This window comes from Xyrauchen texanus, chromosome 38 (genome assembly GCF_025860055.1).
Source record: "Xyrauchen texanus isolate HMW12.3.18 chromosome 38, RBS_HiC_50CHRs, whole genome shotgun sequence".
NCBI lineage: Eukaryota > Metazoa > Chordata > Actinopteri > Cypriniformes > Catostomidae > Xyrauchen > Xyrauchen texanus.
This window is the reverse complement of record NC_068313.1, coordinates 11,022,255-11,043,723: the sequence shown is the minus strand read 5'-3', so window position 1 is coordinate 11,043,723 and position 21,469 is coordinate 11,022,255. Positions and strand designations below refer to the sequence as shown.

Genomic DNA, 21,469 nt, shown 5'->3' with positions numbered 1-21,469 from the left:
CAAATGCCTGAAATGTGCCAGAGGCACAGCTGGATGTGAATAGAGAATGCTAATTCTGACAGTCTTGAACAGATTCCAAAGGCTGCCGTCGCACAACACATAAATGACATGGCAATGGCACTTGTCACATCATTTTATCCAAGTGTTATCTATCTCTTCCCCAAGAAACATTAATCTGAAGGGCTCGTCTCTTATTGAATGAGTGAAGAAGCCGTTTTGCCAATAGGATAGGCGCGCCGTGTGAAGTGCGTAAAATGAGGCACCTCAGTCATCGTTTCCCACAAGGCCCGGCTGTTTGCCATCCCTCAAACTGTCAGGTGCCTTCGTTTCAGTGTTGTGCCTCGTGTGAAATGACCTGTCATGGTTGCAAATGTATTGTTCTCATGCAGGTTGACTGTAATGTTGAGGATACTGGGATTTATATCATTTCCTCTTTGTGCGATCGCCCTCACACCTGAGACTGGATAACAATATCGGCTTGAGGAAATGCCAATTATGTCAATGTACCCCATTTGAGAGATTATACTCCTTTTGAAAGTATTCTTGGAGTGTTCATTTGTAACTGTCTGGGAACAAGTGCTTATTGACAGATGTGTTGTAAGGTGTAGCAAGGTCATAGTGCAAAAGCCGGAGAATTTTATGATTGTCATCACACTTGTCTTCTTCCTGTCAATCTCCACATGCAATGGATGCATGTGGTACTGGCAGTTTATCAGCTATTTGCCTCTTGAGGAAATGTTGCATGTTTTTTTTTCTTTTCTTTCTTTCTTGCTGTGAAGGATTGGCCACCTGTTTTATTGATATTCATCGGATATTTTGTCATTGAACGCTCATAGCGAGAGCAGAAGATGGCCAATGGTGGCAAAATGAAGCTGAGGGGAAATGGAGAGATTTATAATCGAATCAAAGGATCATTTAACCGTCCTTCCAGGTACCTTTGAAGTCATATATAATCTGGTTATGGTGAAAACTGGCCCGTTTATCAATTTAAAGTCATATTATTGTCAGTAACTGATTCCTTTACATTCACAAACCATCAAACCATCGCAGCGTCTTTCTGAGGGGTAAAAAGTACAGAGAAGTTATACTTAAAGTTTGGTACTGTCTCACAAAGTACAGTATGTCGTCATGACCTGTGAAAATGTTATTTATAGTTTGGAGGTCTAAGTAAAATGGTAAAGAGTGAAAAGTGTCATTTTTGCCCTTGTAAAAGTGCAAGTATTCTGTTTCAATAGAAATTATGTATATAAATATAATTCAACCAAATATGAAAATTCTGTCATTTACTCTCCCTCTTGTTGTTCCAAACCCAGTTGACTTCAGAAACACAGAAAGAACACAGTCAGGCATATGCGGCATCCTATGCCCAAGTCGGGCATATGCAGTGTCTTACAAACGTTCAGATTCTAAGCTTTTAAATGTTTTAAGCCCCAAATAGCTATGAACTTTATATCTTTATAACTTTAAAAACTTTATATTGGCTCTTACTTTTTATTTTTACTTTTCTGTGAACTTTCTTATGTGAATAATCCAAAATATGCAGTCCAGCAGGAAAAGCATGCTAAACAAATCATGGCAAAATATGTTCTCGACTATCGATGATAAAATGTTATACATAATCACAAAGGGGAGAATCTCAGCTTTCTAATGACATCCTAAATTTAGCGTCTAGTCCACTCAGAGGCCAAGATAATCATTGAAACAATGGGTGTGATGCATGAACTAAATGTTAGAATAAATGTCTATGGACGGGTACATCTGTGAGGGCTGAGGTGCATTAGAGCACCACCTACATTTCAGATCTGCATATATTGATGGAAGGTGATAGGGTAAAATATTTTTCCTAGTAATTGTTGCCATCTAGTAAAATAAGAATTTTTGAAAATAAGAAAACAAGACTTTTTGCAGAGAGATAGAGTGAACGGAACCAGAATTGCATGCTTTACAAGATTTTTTTTTTTTTTTTCATCATAAGATTATAAACATAAACAATATTACAGTATTTTATATGGTATATATATTTATATATTTGCAATTAGTCCACAGTATGTGTGAATTTGAGCTTTTAAATTTGAGTGTGAAAAATTAATGGCGGCAGCCCAAAAATGGGGTTAATGCATTTAAAAAAAAATATATATATAGGCTATATATATATATATATATATATATATATATATATATATATATATAATGTATATATAATGTATGTATATATGTAATAATTAATGAGTGAAGTAGTTTTTGTACACCTTGTTCATTTACAAAACTCTTAGTAAAAATATATGAAGGTAAATAATTATTTTTATAATGCTACTATGTATCATTTTATATGGAATATGAATATAAACATAAAGGTGCAAATGAATGAAAATGAATAAATCTCCCGTGTTTATTTTGTGAAAAACTTTTGGGAAACATGCCTATTTTTAAATAATATTTTTATTTCATTCCTTTTTAAAAATGTAACTACTTGGCTACAATGGCTGTTTGGATGAAAAGATGGTTCCTCTGATTAAAAAAAGAAAATGCTTTTAAGCCATTTCAGAGCAAATATATAATTATCGAGATATATATTGAAAATTGTCAGTAGGCTGAAAAATATTGAGAGAGATATTTTTATTGAGTTCTTAAATGAAAGTTCGGGAGGAGCTTGCTCATCTTAATCTGTCAGTGAACTTGCAGGATGCAACCACCGCTTACCTCACTCTAGCGACAGTATTTCCGGCATCCCTCCACCTCCGCATCTCCTTCCTCAATCTTCTAAGAGTTCCTGGCCATAGCTTCCTCTGTATAAAAAGTAGTCCCGTAGAGGGGGTAAATTTAGAGCTCAAGTCGAGCCTCTTCCTCGAGCCCCTTAGCAAGCCACATAGGTTTACCCTTTATCGCTCAAATATTATATGGGCAGGAGAACTCGTGAAAATCCATATTGCGCTGCCCTAATTAAGTACTCCCTAATTAAGTACTCGTTTACTTTAAACCCATGCCTTCATTACTACATAGGCTTTTTTTTATCCACCAGGCCCACTCCCAGTCAGATAACCTCCCAACACAGGACTTGCCAATGTGAAATAACAGCCGTACTTATGCCTTTAATGTGCAGATATGGCTTAGTCATAGCTCCCCTGTTCAGGCAAGCATTACCTCAGTCCCATGATAACGCATTGTGTGTTTGGCCTTTGCGACACGTGTGAGCGCAGTGTTGATCAGAGTATAATCTATTTATCGCACATGGCGCTGCGTGACTGCCCATGCCACACGCTTATCAGATTACCACAGTCCCCGAGTATTGGGATAGTAAACCTGCTTGCCATTTGCAACTTTATGAAACTACACTGAGGATATCTACATCAGCATTTTCCCCCATGGCTGGGAAAACTACAATCTGCCCTGGCACTGATTCACTCCTCAAGCAGAACCAATTGTGAATTTCTCCATCCTGGGAGAAGCTTTGGGGGATTTGTGCCTAGCCAACAGGGACTTGTATCCATATATTTGATTTAGCACACACGAATGTTGGTGCCTAGATCAGCACAGAGCTGAATGAATCACGTGAAAGCAGCGGAATGACTTCAGATGAAGGCTGCAGCTCCTTAGACTGTATTAATGTTATCAGATATCTTCACGGTTCTGCAAACTTTTATGTGTGAAGGGGCTCATAAGTTATTCTCAGTAGCTTCAAATTCCAGTGTGAGTGTCAAATTGGTGAAAAGATGGTTCATTTCCATATTTTCTCATTTTCTGGTTGCTGGGCCTCTTGTCATTGTTGTCGAATTTGAGCAGAGTGAAATGGAGGTTGAACAGAGTTCATTCATACATTAATGCAGTCACATTACTTTGAATACAGTTTAAGATGTTGGATTAGAGTTAGTCCTGCTCTTTAGGGAACATGCACAGAATTTCAGCAAGATCTGCCTGCGTCTTAAAGGAGTAGTTCATCCAGAAATTACATTCTTATATTCATAATTTAATTGCCTTCATGTTGTTCCTAATGTCTTTCTTCTGTTGAACACAAATTGAGAAATTTGAAGAATGTACTGGTCGTTCTTTTTCGTGCAATTACAATGGAGGACTGAAGCTTTCAAGCTCCAAAAGGTTTGCAAAAGCATCATAAACGGGTTCCATAAGGCTCATGTGCTATATTCCAAATCTTTTGAAGTCATACAAAATATTTGGGTGAGAACAAACCAAATTTAAGTTATTCACTGATCATTTTCCATTGCTGTGAGATCTTCGGATAATTTGAGAACCGCTGTGACCACATCATTGAGTCATTTATTGAGTTGAACCTGATCGGTCTGATTCAAGCACAAACAATTCAGACTCAAGTTTGTTGTATTAACCAGTTGAACTGATTCATTGAAACTATCCGATTCAAAAGAAACATTTGTCATTTGAACAACTTATTATAATGACAACTAGGCAATCGTATGAGTTCAGAAGACTTTGGATATAGCGCACAAGTCGTATTGACCAGTTCTATGGTGCTTATGTCCTTTTTGAAGCTTGAAAGCTCCAGTCCCCATTCATTGTAATTGCATGGACTTTTAAAATGTTGCAATTATCTCTATATCTTTTTTTTTTATATACAAATTATGTTGCCTTGTCAGTTTTCAATAAAAATACATTTATTTATCTTAATACACTTTTTGAATACAGGGAAAAAAAAAAAAAATATATATATCAAATCCCATTTTCCTTTTTCTGTATTAGTTCACCCCAAAATGAAAATGTTCTCATCATTTACTCACCCTCATGCCTTCCCAGATGTGTATGACTTTCTTCTGCTGAACACAAATGAAGATTTTCACTCAGCTCTATCTCAGCTCTGTAAGTCCATGCGATGCTAATGAATGGTGACCAGAACTTTGAAGCTCCATAAAGCACACAAAGATGGCATAAAAGTCCATATAACTCCAGTGGTTAAATCCATGTCTTCAGAAGGGTGGGAAACAGATCAATATTCAAGTCCTTTTTTTTTTACTATAAATCTCCACCTCTGACCAGCCCCAACTAGTATGTGGCTGAATATCCATGAAGAATATCAAGCAGCGAAAAAAAAAAAAGAAAAAGCAGACTAATTTGGAAGTGAAGGTGGAGATTTATTGTAAAAAGAATACTAACATATTGACCGGTTTCTCACCCACACCTTGCATATCACTTCTAAAGTCATGGATTAAACCACTGGAGTTTTATGGATTACACTTATGCTGCCTTCATGTGGCTTTTTAAAGCTTCAAAGTTCTAGCCAGCATCGACTTGCATTGTATGTACCTACAGAGCTAAGATATCTAGAAAATCTTCATTTGTATTCTGCAGAAGAAAGAAAGTCATACACATTAGAGCCCGACTGATATTGTATTTTTGAGACCGATACAGTTTTAGAGGGGCAAAATTCACAGACCACCGATATGGTGGCTGATATAGTTAATTTTTGAGCTGGAATGAAAACCTTTTCTATGTGGATTGTTCACTGATTTTCCACCAATATTACTGCAAAGGTACTCAGAAGGCTGCTTTCTTAAATATTTTTATCAAAGAATATTTGACATTAATATTATACATTGTCAACAAATTCTAGAAATGGACACCTGCGAAAATAAATAGCTAAATAAACGTCAGTACTGTTTAGTATCAGTCAAATGCTGACTATTTTAATACTGCCAGTCAATTATTGTCAGGTTGTAAAACATGAAGCATTTACAGATAAACAGCGGCAGCGGTGTTACACCGTATTCTGCTATACAAGTTCAGGGGAAACTTTCAGTGGTGGAAAACCAGACATTTAAATATTACATTTTATAAATGCAACGACTTGAATTGTTCGGTTAAAGGGGGTACCAAACTGCGAATCCTGAACAAAACAGTTTGGTGTAGACACATTAGCTCCCACTCAGATGAAAAGCAATGAAAGTAGCTGCGTGATTAGCTAGTTAGCTATAAGCTTGTTGTCACAGAGAGTAAAATATAGACTTTGTTTAATTTCCAGCATTGTGTCTCACCAATTAGGTAATAACATAGCGTGAAATCAACACTCCACAGACACAATCCACCACCACACCATTGTCTGATGAGCTGCAAAAATATGCTCAGATGTTTAACTTTCAATATGCTACATTACTGACTGGATTGACAAACTATAGCTGGCTAACATAACAAACAGATGTGATAAACGTGAGTGACATGGTTGTCAAGGACAGGGTTAACGTTATATTAGTTATATTGAAAAGGGAAAATGATGGTGTCATTTTTATTAACTTTCTAGTATGTGTTTCACAAACTAGTTAGCAACTTACCGAGAAGACACTGCTCAACTCCACCCTGTCTGCAGAGCCACTGCCAGAGTCCGCTCTGTAAACAATGGAGTTGGAGTGCCTCTGCTGGACAAACTACGCAATGACACCAATTCTAAAGCATTGTTTTCTGCATTATATGTTCTGAAAAAAAAAAATTATATCTGCGCATATATGCCGATACGATATATTGGTGAAAGGCTAATATCGGGTGACCGATATATCGGTCGGGAAGTAATACTCATCTGGGATGACCTGAGGAAAATGAGATATTTTTCTTTTTTGGGTGTTCTATTTCTTTAAAGGGTGTCTTTAGCCCCATTGTACCCTACTGTACATTCTTCAAAATTTCCAAATTCGCTTTCCATGGATGAAAGAAAGTCTTGTGGATGAGTAAATGATGACAAAACTAACCCATTTTGTGTCACATTGTCCTTCTTTTGACAATAACATTAAGGGTGCTGTACCATGAATCACAGCATTTTGGCATTTAGAAAACTGTCTGGCACGGTGTGATGTTCTTTCCCGCTCTTCAATTTGGCTTCACATGGTTGAGATACTTTACCTTTTTCTGTATATGCTTTGCATGGTGCCAGAGGACCCCTGCTCTAGCATTTTAACAAAGTTTCTATGGCAACGTGGCCATTACTCCAAAAGAGGTAAGTTGTTGAGGATGCTCAGCTGGAAGGGGCTGCTCACAAGTGCCTACACATATCATCTAAACACACCACGATATAGACATACTTTAGGGATGAGTTGATTTCAATTTCTCCTCCTGACGGTTAATTTATGCACATTGCCACATGCCATGGGGAGCTGATAGAGCCATCCGATGAGGGTTCGGTATAGAAAGGGTATATTAGTATTCATTTCAAGGTATGAAACATGGACTGAAGGAGCTTTTCAAAATTTCCCTGTGCTTCAAAATAGCTGCAGAAGTTATAATGCTATCTGGTTTCTAGGGTAAAAAATTTGATCTGTCAATTTATGGACAATTCTTAACCCTGGGTAAACATAATGCTGGGTTATCTTGTTTCATGTTTCACACTGTTAAATGAAAGCTTGATGATAATTATTACTATTATTATATACTGTATCATATGGTTAGATATGTGGTATTATGTACATATTTGGCTCAATGGCAGAGAAGGATGGGCTGAGTCTGTCCACTGCTTAAAAATTTGAGTTAGGCCCTAATTATTTTTATTTTTTTTAAATCTTATGGAGTTTTCCCCCCCTTGCCACAGTCACCTTTGGTTTTTAGACATTAAGGCATAAGGCATGATTTCTTTGAAACTGCTTTGAAACAATATGTATTCTGAAAAAGATGGAATACAAGAACAGTTGCTACAAGAACATGAATGTAGTTTGATCGATGCTCTGTGCACTATTAGAAGGGTTTGTTTCACTCCATATCATGTTAAATTTGAACTCTCAGAATGCAATACTACCCGCACTTCCAGGCAGTGCTAAGTTTATGCCATCTGGGAATCAATGCATCCCAGAATTTGATGATGTCAGCTGTATTAATTATATTACTATGGTGCCTGAAAACCTGAAACCACATTTTAAGTCTGTCACCACTTAAAAGTACTGAAAACTTTATTGTACAACTATAACTACCTCTTTCAATAAGATTAACTCTGTTAATACTGGTCTTTATCTTTTACCAATTGGTAAAAAAAAAAAATTGCTTAAAGGTTTAGTTCACCCAAAAATGAAAATTCTCATCATTTACTCGCCTTCATGCCATCCCAGATGTGTATGACTTTCTTTCATCAGCAGAACACAAAGATTTTTAGAAAAATATCTCAGCTCTGTAGGTCCATACGATGCAAGTAAATGGTGACCAGAACTTTGAAGCTTCAGAAATCACATAAAGGTAGCATAAATGGAATCCAGTGGTTTAATCCATATCTTCAAAATTGATGTAACTGATTTTGGGTGACAACAGACCAAAATATAATTCCTTTTTTCACTGCACATCTTGACATCTGCAGTCTCCTTAGTGATCAAGATTTCAAGCTTGATTACAATTCCTAGCGACATCTAGCGCTCTACACATACCTCATGCATTAGGAAGTGTAATAGAGCTTGAAATCATGATAGCCTTTGAGACTCCAATGGCAAGATTTACAGTAAAAAAATAAAATAAAAAAAGGTTATTTGTCATGTTCTCGCCCTAAACCGCATTTCAGATGAGAAGCATATTTAGCACTTACAAAGTGCCAAAAGCGTGATTTATTTATAATCTTAATTTAATTAAATTTGCTTCTGCAACCTGAATTTTTTCTTTGGTGGCTGCCAAAAAATGTTCAATGAAGGAAAAACCCTGAATGCCATAGTAATGGGAATAATTCCATCAATGTTTAAAAACTTGGGCTCAAAGATGGAGAATTTTCGGTTACCACAGCCTCTGATGTAATATGTAAGTAGTGTTTTCAACTTTGCATGGGTAACTTTGATCGGATCTCTATCCAACCATAGTGGAGACTCATTTGAATGCAAGATTTGAATGCAATCCAGCTAAAGAATATCTGGTGTAAATGGGACCTCAGGCCTTCTTCTTCCCTCCTTCAATGCAAGACTATGTTTTTATGGTTTTAAGTCTAGTCTTTTTGCGCAGCATGCAAATATGTTACATCTGAAAGCACACCTCTCTTCAATATGCTGCATGATTTGAGCTATCTTTCACTCCCGTAGTGGTGCGAAACGAGTGGCATGTCAAAGTTTAATACATGGTGTCAGAGTTTTTTTAAATCTCTAACCCCAAGTATAAGCAATGGTAATAGTGATGCTTACCTTAGCAAGTTCGTTAAAGTTCTTATTGAAATGATTATAAATTGCCACTGTTTTTATTCAAATTCAGATGTAGATTCATTGTCAGAATTGCATAATAACAATATGTGTTTGTGTCTGCTTATGTGTATGTAGCTGGGAGGTGTTGCGTTTTCTCCTGTCCAATTTACGCTGGTGGATGGAGGAGTACAGATTTGATGGATACAGGTTTGATGGGGTGACGTCTATGTTGTACCATCATCACGGAATCGGTATGTCCAAGTACCGTTGAAAATGAAGTGCTAAACGTTCTTAATGTAATTATATGAACGGCCTATTCTTACAGGTGGAATATTGTTGAGCAGCCGTTTCAAGGGTAGCACATAATGGAAAATCTCATGAATGGAAAGAATTAAGCAAGAAAATACCTGCCATGCAAGCTCTTTCAAGCAGGAAATTAATTACACAAGTAGTGTGGCAAAGGTTATTTTGCCATTTTTCACTTTTCTTTTTTCAATTTTCGACCAGTGATACTGCTAATGCATTTGTGTAGATTTTAAAAAGTGCGTTGTCTAAATTCAAAGTCTTGGCTTTAATGAAGCTTGATATTAGACCAATTAAAATATGGCAGTGGCTATTTACACTAAATGTGTTAGTAACTAAATTAACATTTTGTCTAGCAACATACCGGTGTACTATTATAAAATTCTGTATACTAAAATGATAGATGGGGTATGTGTACTGTATATAGACAATATATGTATTGAATATATTATCATAAAGTATAGTGTATAATATATAATATAATAAAGTCAGTATAGTACATATCACAAAATCACAAAATGTATTATCACAAAATAAACAATGCTGGTATACATTGTAAATATACACTAAACTGTTTATATGTATAGAGTTTATATACACCGATCAGCCACAACATTACATCCACCTGCCTACTATAGTGTAGGTCCCCCTCTGACCACAATTGTACAGAATGGTTATCTGAGTTACTGTAGACTTTGTCAGTTCTAACCAGTCTGGCCATTCTCTGTTGACCTCTCTCATCAACAAGACATTTCCATCTGCAGAACTGCCCCTCACTGGATGTTTTTGGCACCATTTGGAGTCAATTCTAGAGACTGTTGTGTGTGAAAATCCTAGGAGATAAGCAGTAACAGAAATACTCAAACCAGCCCATCTGGCACCAACAATCATCCATGCGATTATCTAATCAGCCAATCGTGTGGCAGCAGTGCAGTGTATAAAATCATCCAGATGCGGGTCAGGAGCTTCAGTTAATGTTCACTTTAACCATCAGAATGGGGAATTTGGGGATTTGGACCGTAGCATGATTGTTGGTGTCAGATGGGCTGGTTTGAGTATTTCTGTAACTGCTGATCTCTTGGGATTTTCACACACAACGGTCTCTATAATTTACTCAGAATAGTGCCAAAAACAAAAATAAAATCCAGTGAGCGGCAATTCTGCAGATTGAAACGCCTGATGACTGAGGTAAACCAAGAATGGCCAGACTGGTTCAAACTGACAAAGTCTACAGTAACTCAGATAACCATTCTGTACAGTTGTGGTGAGAAGACTATAATCTCCGAATACTGTTCTGAGATTCTGGTTGGCGCTGTTTTGGCAGCACGAGGGGGACCTGCACAACATTAGGCAGGTGGTTTTAATGTTGTGGCTAATCAGTGTATATATATATATATATATATATATATATATATATATATATATATATATATATATATATATATATATATATATATATATATATATATATATATATATATATAATATATATATATATATATATATTAATTAATTAATTAATTTAGTGTGATACAATCACTTAAGCTTAGCTCTGTAATGTTATGTCTAATAATAGGATTGCTGGGTTTGTTGTAATTTTGGAAATAACTTTATTGCAAAATAAATCACTTACTAAACTTTTGTGTAAAGTCATTCTGTTTTCACACTGAAACAGTGTGTATTTTAACCCCATTCACTTCCATTGTAAGTGCTGTACTGTATCCACAACTATTGCTTGTTTTTAAATATTGGAAAGACAAGTTTATTTGTGGGAATCAACATTATGCTGCAAATGTTTTTGATTGAAATTAACTGGTATTGACCTGGAACATTCCTTTTAAGTTCATAACGTAAAGCTATTGAATCTGATTTCATTTCCATTTTTCCGGATACTCAGGATCAGGATTTTCAGGGGATTATGCTGAATACTTTGGACTCCAAGTAGATGAAGAGTCGCTGGTCTACCTCATGCTGGCAAACCACATTCTACACACCCTCTATCAGGACTGCATCACTATTGCAGAGGCTAGTCATCTGTTGTGTTCAGAAATGCTTTCTCATTGAACAAGGAAGCTATCATCAGTATCAAGATTTTCCTGTTGTTACTATTTTATGCTTTGAGGCGACAGTAATTCTACATTATTATCAAAGTCTCCAGCATCTGTAGCTTATACCACTATACAAAGGGATCTTTCATGGTCTATTGGTTACACCACTCAGTGTATGTGCCGGTATCATCCAAAAATTACCACAGTACCTCTTGTCATGGCTCAGTAACCTTAGTCTTGTCAAGCGCGACACTGTATTCCAACTCCACAAAGACAAAATTAACCTCTGAAGTTAAAGGTACAGTGCATTAAATTAGCACTCAGTGCCTCTGTCTCACCGTGATTAATGAGTACTTACTTTTTACTTACTTTGTTCTGTGTTTTGTGATTAGTGGACTGTGTCCACCAGAGATATCTAATTTTCTTTTGTGAGCTCCATTGATAGAGCCTAGGACTGTGAATAATAGAGTTTGCTTACATTGCAGGAAACAATTTAATAGCATAAAAATGGACTATACATATAACAAAGACTATAACTACAGTGCTGAAAATAATTTTTGGTCAACTTCAAAAGAAAGGTTAATTCAGGTTTGTATATAGAGCAATTTAATCTGGTAGACTGAAGGATAAATGAAACATAATGAAATGATAAAATATTTAAATCAACTCAATAAATCAATCATATATATAAATGTATTTATTTTTTTTTTTAAGGATTTTCCCTTTGCCATAAGCTCCGTGCTCCGTAATATGGATCATATGAAGTTTTTATACATTTTTTAATGGTATAATCACTTGATGTTGGCATGTTTTTAAAAATGTACTTTTTTTTTTTTTTAAGGATGTATCTGGTATGCCTGCCCTTTGCTGTCCAGTCCAGGAAGGAGGTCTCGGTTTTGACTATCGTCTGGCCATGGCCATTCCTGACAAATGGATTCAGGTGAGTGTGTTTTCACAATAACATGAACTTGAATGACAAGGGTCTATGACATGATGCAATTTTTTTATTTATTTTTTTTGTCCGCATCAAAGTAATTGGGAGATATATAAAAAATGCAATTTATCACAATCATTTGAATACACCTCTACTGTGATGAAAATGTTTTCTATTTCAGGGCTTAAAGTCATTTTTATACATTCTGAGGTGCTTAAATTGTCTCTTAAAAAAACATAATAAAGTCAAAAATGTCTAAATGGTGTAACTGTCTGGACAGTAAAACTGGAATAGAATTAAATAGAGTAGAATTAATTTAAATTAAATTAAATGATTCAATTAAACTGAAGTGAATTTTAAATTAAATAATTGAATTGAATTGAAGTGGTCAATTCAGTTCAATTCTAAATTGAACGTGGTGAATTTTTAAGTGAAGTTAATTGAATTTAATTGAACTGAATTCTTAAAAAAGAATGCGGGCATAATTAGTTTTGCCATTTAATTTTTTTTGCCATTTTTATTATAATCATTGTTTTTAAATAGCAGTGAAAGATTTTGTTTTGAAATATTATTAATATATAAAAAACATATCCACCAAGTCAACATCAGGTGGTGTAACCGACATGGAGGCAGCCTTTTATGTGGTCATGTCACAAAAATATAAAACCGAGAGAACCCATTTGACCCTCATATAAATATCAGATATTTTGACATTTTTATGAAAGGCACATTTTGTTCAGGTCAAATGGAGTAACCAAGAAAACTTGACTGAAAAATGCATGATATTTGTTAAGGGTTAGGAAAAGAAAAGTCCTTGATGAAAAGTCTATTTTTAAAAAGAAATGACGTTTAGCTTAATGCTAATACAATGATTGATTGATAGATAAATATAGGAAGCTATATTTGTACAGAGGTCCACACAAACAGGTGTTCTCTCTCAGAAGTTTTACGTTTTGTCCTTTAATGTACTGCTGCCACAGCCATCAAAGCACCGCTTGTTTACTGTCGGACTTCAAATCCTCTGCGGTGACCCATTTCATATGATGTTATACCACTTGGCATTTTTAAAGTAATAAAACATTTTTGTTGTAGTAAATGCTATAAAAGTTTTCAAAAATGTATCAAACCTTTATGGACACAGGTATTCCATTTCTACAACCTCAATACATACTGTAGTATACCAAACATATATCTCATATTTTGACTGCGTGTTTTGTCTTCACTAAACACTATGCATAATTTTATTTTAACCGACTGATCTCAGTTCAGGACTGTCAGTAAAGGGTTAAACTTTTGTCTCACCGAGTCATGTGACAAAACAACATGGGGCAGATCACAGCAGACATTGTTTTGAAACGGCACACTGTTAAACAGTGACCATTAACGTGGACTATAGGGCTTTTTTCCACATAGAAATCCTATATTTCCTGTGCATTATCACATTGCGAATCAATGGGTTCATCCAATAACTGAAAAGGTTTGCTTTCAATGGCTTTAATATGGAGTCAGGATGACAATAAGGTGCATTTCAAACTATTCTGAGACCAGTGCAGACAGACAGCGCACTGTAGTTCAAGTAATTTACTAAATAAGGAGCAAGGGAACAAGAGAGCATCTTATAGCTTTCCTATTGAGACAAGTGCATTTACTCCTAAAATCAGAACAAAAGTTCACTTTCAGGTTGCAGATGATGTTTAGAACACTCGACCTGGGACAATTAATTTACAATGTATCATTTTATTGTAACATGGTTTGCATTGATTGTTTTTTGACAGTGCAAAGAAAGAAAATTGAGATTGTGTTGCCAATATAGAAAAAACATTGTAAAATCTTTCTATAGTTGGTATTATTTAAATTTCACAAATTAGTCCTGCTGTCCCCACATGAGGATGTCAAACTATTTGCTATATATATGTATTATTAGCCAGATGCTCTTTTGATCTCTCTCATCAACAAGCTGTTTCATCCACAGAATTGCCGCTCACTGGATGTTTTTGTTTTTGACACAATTCAGATTCAATTCTAGAGACTGTTGTGTGTGAAAATCCCACATCAGCAGTTACAGAAATACTCAAACCAGCCCATCTAACACCAACAATCATGCCACGGTCCAAATCACTGAGATCACATTTTTTCACATTCTGATGGTTGATGTGAACATTAACTGAAGCTCCTGACCCGCATCTGGATGATTTTATGCACTGCACTGCTGCCACACAATTGACTTATTGGATAATCACATGGATGATTGTTGGTGACTGAAATATCACAGAATCCCAAGAATGACCCTTATTCTGTATGGGGCAAAATTATAAAGACAACATACAAAATTAAATAAGTGGCTTTTAAAGGACCACCTATCACACCCTTGAAGCCCCCTAGCGGTGCCCGGATCCTAGATTGAAGTATGAAACAGAACATGAATAACAATTACCTCAACTACATGTATTGCATTGCCTTTCATCAGCACATCACAGAATATCAACCCCTACAGTCTTACAGTAAGTGCAGCTGACAACTTTGCTCACATTTCAACATATTCCCTGAGGATGGCGGCAGTTTGTTTTGAGTCATATAGTGTCTCATTCATCACATACTCATCCTGTTTGTAATTCAGAAGTGGAACGTGTTTCTCTTTCTCGGGGGAATTAGATTTGAAGATAGACTATGTGGAACCTGCTCCAAATATGTCTGTACAAACTAAACTGACAACCATCAGATCAGATACATTTTCTTAGGCAGATTTATGTGAAAGGGATAGTTCAACCAAAAATGACATTTCTGTTATCATTTACTCACCCTCATGTTGTTTCAAACCAGTATGATTTTCTTCCATGGAATAACAGAGAAGTTAAGCAAAATGTCTGAGCTGCTCTCTTGCATATGATAATGGATTGAGACAGAGACATTCATGTTCCAAATAGCACAAAAAAAGCACCATTTAAGCAGCAATAACATAGTCCATATGACTTGTGTGCTATATTCGCCCTGAACTGCACTGTGAAAAAAAAAAGGTGCATTTATTTTTTAGGTGTCTTTGTGCCTTCCTGAGCCTGTCCTACACATTTGTTTTCTCTCTCAAATATGTTTTTCTCTCCAATTTTTTTTTTCTTTCAAAAATATATTTTTCTCAATTTAGTTTTTTAAAAATATATATTTTTTTTTTTTCAATTTTGTTTCTTTAAAAAGTATTTATGGAGAAACAAAATTCTCAATCTTAATCAAGGAAAGATTCATATATAATGTTGGAGAGTCAACTAATATGTGAGATCCTCTAATTAAATTAATATATCTCGGGTTACTATGTTTCATATGACATTCGTTGTAAAGTGTGACAAGCTGATGCGTCACTCCAAAGAGTTGAGTGATTTGGGCAGCTCTAACATGAGTCATCCCTTTAAATAAAAAAGCACAATATCAATAACAGCATCAATATTCCTGGTGGTTAATGTCATCAAACAACCAGAAAGAACTCCCGTTGTCACACTTTACAATGAATGTCATATGAAACATTGTAACCTGATATATATTCATTTAATTGGGGGATCTAATGTAGTGGTAGACTCTGAAAGATTACATTTATTTCCTTGATTAAGGTTTGCAAAACATTCCTGATGTATTTATACAATAATAAAAATAAACAGATCAAGCTGTCTTCTGTCACCTTGTAAGCATAAGATTTCATGCTTACTGATAGTAGGGAAAAGAAGTTTTGAGAGAAAAAATATTAATTTTAAATTTAGATAAAAAAATATTTTTTTAAATTATAGAAATATTTTGGGTTTTTTTGAGAGAGAGAGAAATATTTTTGAATTGAGAGAAATATACTGTGTGTGTGTGTATGTGTATATATATATATATATATATATATATATATATATATATGTATATATATATTGTTTGTTTGTTGTTTTTTTGAGAGTGAACACTTTCTTTTCTTTTCTTTTTTTTTTTTTTTAAATAATTAAAAAAATTTTTTTTTTGAGACAAAAATTTATGAAAAAAAAAAAAAATTGGAGAGAAATTTTTTTTTAAGCTGGCTCAGGAAGGCACAAAGTCACCTAAAAAAAATCCACCTAGTGAATGTTTTTGTTATCAGTGTGGTTCATGGCTTCCGTAATATTCCAAGTCTTCTGAATGATACTCTTTATTCAATGAAAATCTTGCCTGATGGCCATGGTCACCTTTCACTTCCATTGTATGGAAAATAGCAGCTTGGACATTCTGCTTTAAAAATCTTTTTTTTGTGTTCCGCAGAAGAAAAGAAAAAAGTTGCAGTTTTGGAATGATATGAAGGTGAACTACACCTTTACTCTGGTGTGGTATTGGAAACAAGGTAGTGTTTAATACTTGTTTTTTATTTTATTTTTATTCATTTGTGTGCATAATTAAAAGAAGAATTATAGGCATTTCTTCAATCATTTTTCCTAATTAGTGTTCTTCTGTGAGGTGATCTAAAGCATTCCTTTGTTCTGCCCTCTTATGTGAGCATGAATATTAATGAAGGTCTTCTCATTATGGAGATAAATTGAGATTATTCTTTTCTGTTCTTGGCAGTACCATAAAGTGAAAGTCTTGATCAGACAATAGTAGTTTCCAACTATTAGTTTGAATAGAATCTTGACTATTTATTATAGGTACATTATATCTTTATATATATATATATATACACACTCACCTAAAGGATTATTAGGAACACCTGTTCAATTTCTCATTAATGCAATTATCTAATCAACCAATCACATGGCAGTTGCTTCAATGCATTTAGGGGTGTGGTCCTGGTCAAGACAATCTCCTGAACTCTAAACTGAATGTCAGAATGGGAAAGAAAGGTGATAAGCAATTTTGAGCGTGGCATGGTTGTTGGTGCCAGACGGGCCGGTCTGAGTATTTCACAATCTGCTCAGTTACTGGGATTTTCACGCACAACCATTTCTAGGGTTTACAAAGAATGGTGTGAAAAGGGAAAAACATCCAGTATCGCGGCAGTCCTGTGGGTGAAAATGCCTTGTTGATGCTAGAGGTCAGAGGAGAATGGGCCGACTGATTCAAGCTGATAGAAGACAACTTTGCCTGAAATAACCACTCGTTACAACCGAGGTATGCAGCAAAGCATTTGTGAAGCCACAACACACACAACCTTGAGGCGGATGGGCTACAACAGCAGAAGACCCCACCGGGTACCACTCATCTCCACTACAAATAGGAAAAAGAGGCTACAATTTGCAAGAGCTCACCAAAATTGGACAGTTGAAGACTGGAAAAATGTTGCCTGGTCTGATGAGTCTCGATTTCTGTTGAGACATTCAGATGGTAGAGTCAGAATTTGGCGTAAACAGAATGAGAACATGGATCCATCATGCCTTGTTACCACTGTGCAGGCTGGTGGTGGTGGTGGTGTAATGGTGTGGGGGATGTTTTCTTGGCACACTTTAGGCCCCTTAGTGCCAATTGGGCATTGTTTAAATGCCACGGCCTACCTGAGCATTGTTTCTGACCACGTCCATCCCTTTATGGCCACCATGTACCAATCCTCTGATGGCTACTTCCAGCAGGATAATGCACCATGTCACAAAGCTCGAATCATTTCAAATTGGTTTCTTGAACATGACAATGAGTTCACTGTACTAAAATGGCCCCCACAGTCACCAGATCTCAACCCAATAGAGCATCTTTGGGATGTGGTGGAGCAGGAGCTTCGTGCCCTGGATGTGCATCCCACAAATCTCCATCAACTGCAAGATGCTATCCTATCAATATGGGCCAACATTTCTAAAGAATGCTTTCAGCACCTTGTTGAATCAATGCCACGTAGAATTAAGGCAGTTCTGAAGGCGAAAGGGGTCAAACACAGTATTAGTATGGTGTTCCTAATAATCCTTTAGGTGAGTGTGTGTGTGTGTGTGTGTGTGTGTGTGTGTGTATATATATATATATATATATATATATATATATATATATATATATGTGTGTGTATATATCTTACGACTGACCCCCTCATTGTGTTTAACCTTAATAAATAGGATGTTTTTGTAGATCTAGATTTTCTGAAGTAAATTATATTTAGTAAGCTAAAGTAATTCGATTTTAATTCATTTGCTTCTTCTTTCTAAACATAAGGCGTCTTTTCCTGTTAAAAAGAAATCCTTAAAACCGAAGCAAAATTATGGAATATTTTACATTTTAATTTTTATTATACTATTGGCAAATATTTTTTTTCTTGTTTCAAACACAATTTAATTAGGAAAACATTATTTTGCCAGTGCGGCGAGGAAAAAAAAACATTTAATTTGAGAAATATTGTCTGAAAATAAGCCTTAAAATCTTGCACAATGTAACTAAAAAAAGGAAATTCTATTTTGTTTTAAGGACATATAGATATTATTTTACTAGAGCACAAAAATACTAATGAATAAAATTAATTATTTTATAATGTATTATTTTTTTGCACTGCATCTTTCATGTCAAATAGATTTTTGATTATTACCCATTGCTTGGAGTATTGAATGAACTAGTTAAATCTTGGTGCTTAAGGCCTAGTCCACACTCATACATTTTCATCTTCGTTTTGGCCTTCTGTCCACACTGATTTTTGAAAATGCACTCAAGTCTATAAATTTGAAAACGCCATTTTCGCGTTGTAGTGTGGACTGTGAAAACGGATGCTTTGGAAAACTATGACACATTTTTAGTCATATGATCTACCCAACCAAAACAATGAAGATGCGGCCTGTGTAATAGCGGCGCTGTTGTGCCTGATACTCACTTTGATTGCGTTGTTAAAAATAAATGTCACCTTCACATTGCATTCCTTCAAAGGCGAATTGGTTGTCCGACGACGGAACACGAGGAGAATTGCGTTTCAGACAGGATTTTCCGCATGTTTCAGTGTGGACGAGAAACTTTTGGGAAACGCTTCAAAACGTTAGTGTGGACAGAGAGCGTTTTAAAACGAAAACGGCATTTTCAAATGTATCCGGATTAATGTAAACGTAACCTAAAGGTGCTGTAAGTGATTTTTACTGTTCTGGAACTTCCACCAAACTAGCCATTGAATTAGCGCTCCCTGTCTTTCCAAAATCCTGCACTACAAACACATGAGCAGGACACCATACTGGCACTTATAAGATCATATATGGGCCGTTCTGTGAATGCACACAATGATTGACAGGCAGAAATACTTTTGCATATCTTTTAATAAAAACAAATAAATAAAAATATCAGTTACTGCTTAGTCATTACTTTCAGAGAATGAAACTTAAATAGCTTATTTAGATCAATAATCTTGGTTGAGTGATATCAAAATTAGCCCCTATTTTGCAACAATGAAGACCTTTTGAGATTCTGTTTGTATTTGAAAACATGTTTCTTCATTCATCTCAACTGAAATAGATTAAATGGGCGTCTCCTGTGACACAGCATGTCATTAGCACTGTGTATATGAGCCTGCAACGACCAAAACATTTGCTGTTATGCGAAAACTTAAAGTGAATCCAGATTGCTTTCACTATCAAAATCCTCGCTTATATTTTTGCAGGAATATAGTGCGAACCTCTGCAGAATTGTGCACACGTGAGAGCACTTTAGAAGCGGTTAATCTTTACACGCGGTTCAGAAGCTACTCTTGAGTGTGGTTCATGATAAGGGTTTCATAATCGTGACAGACTTACATGTGAGGAATTTTTAAGTGTTAACTTGGTCGCCTGAACATTTAAAATAAGTCTTGTTTTAATAACAAGACATGCTTAATTTGGGACATTAGTGTACAACTGTGTCAGTTGCTTTAGAAAAATACACTAGATCATATTGAGTGATCAACGGATAGTGCAGTGTTATTAAAAAAAAAACAGTAAACAAATGTCCATGTTTTCTACTTGTCCTTGTAAAGTTATAAAGACTTTGGCCATATTATAAAAGTCATTTAGACTTTAAATTCAGAGTTGGTCTTTGGACACCTGCCCTCTGCAAGCATGTATGTGTAGAAAGAAGTATTCTAGTATGCAGTGCACTTCAGGGTAACCATGCTCTGCTATGACAGAGGATTTCAAACGTGTGTTTTTACTCTTACGTACAGTTAGTTGAGATGACCTGTGATGAGGATGGTTCACTAAATCGTCCAACAACCACAGCCATTGTTTCTAAATGCAGTTATGCATGCACAATATTCTTATCCCATTTTGAAATGTAGTTCTTTTTTTTGAACATGTCCAGAGTACTGGTATTTATTAACTTCCCCATCCATGTTCTGCACTGTCTAGACTGTCCTATACAGTAAAGGCAATAAGCCCCTTGAATAAAATAAAAAGTGTGGGTGTGCCTTGTGCTCTGCTGGGGTGACTGTTGGTGCTATGCGCAGTCACCATGGAGAATCGGCATGCATTGCTAAACAAGGCTACCCATAATACAAGGCTTTTTACAGGACTAGCAGCACTGGTCCATATGTTTCTCCCTGCCCCTTAAGACCCCTATACGGCTTTGCTCCGGTGGGTTGATTCAGCACGATGCTCTTCATGCACAGAGGTGTCCACTTCACTGACTCTGGATCAGTCTTTAGAATGGCAGAAAGGCTGCTGCCTGCTGCTTTTTTTAACATTTGCTTTTTTTCATGCAATGTTGCCCAGCAGGCAGTATTTATTTGGGGCTTTTCATCTGACACCACTATCGATTTAGTTTTGTGTTGGGGAACCAATGAGACTGCACTCGGAGGGCTCTCTGACGACTTTGGGATTGTGTCGACAAAGAAAAAGTGCACGCAGATGTGCGCAAAAGAGAAGAGTGATTTGAGTTTGTGTGTAACTTTTACAGTATCAATGTATGTTACACAATATTTTTCAGAAAATGTTCCCCTTCTGCAAGTCAAAAATTCAAGCAAATCATCTAGATGCACCCAATAAGCTAGAAAAATCGGAGTAATAATATTTTAGCCATTTTTTTGAATGACTAATTAGGTAAATCTGAAGATAGTTATAATAAATCTGAAAATGTAATAGTAAATCTACAAATAATTAAATCCTCAATATAAAATAAATCTATCTGAATGTATAATTATGAATCTGAATATAAATATACATTTGAATATGTAAAGTACTTTGAAA

General features: G+C 35.7%; 1 protein-coding gene across 2 annotated transcripts in view; it reads left to right on the top strand.

The window, feature by feature from the left end:
* Positions 1-21,469, top strand: part of LOC127631478 (1,4-alpha-glucan-branching enzyme-like) — a 190,143-nt gene that overhangs the window by 65,563 nt on the left and 103,111 nt on the right. For both annotated transcript variants that reach the window (XM_052109608.1, XM_052109609.1), the window contains exons 8-10: positions 9,225-9,340; positions 11,290-11,417; positions 12,282-12,380. In XM_052109608.1, coding sequence (XP_051965568.1) covers positions 9,225-9,340; positions 11,290-11,417; positions 12,282-12,380 — 343 coding nt within the window. The remainder of the gene's footprint in view (positions 1-9,224; positions 9,341-11,289; positions 11,418-12,281; positions 12,381-21,469) is intronic.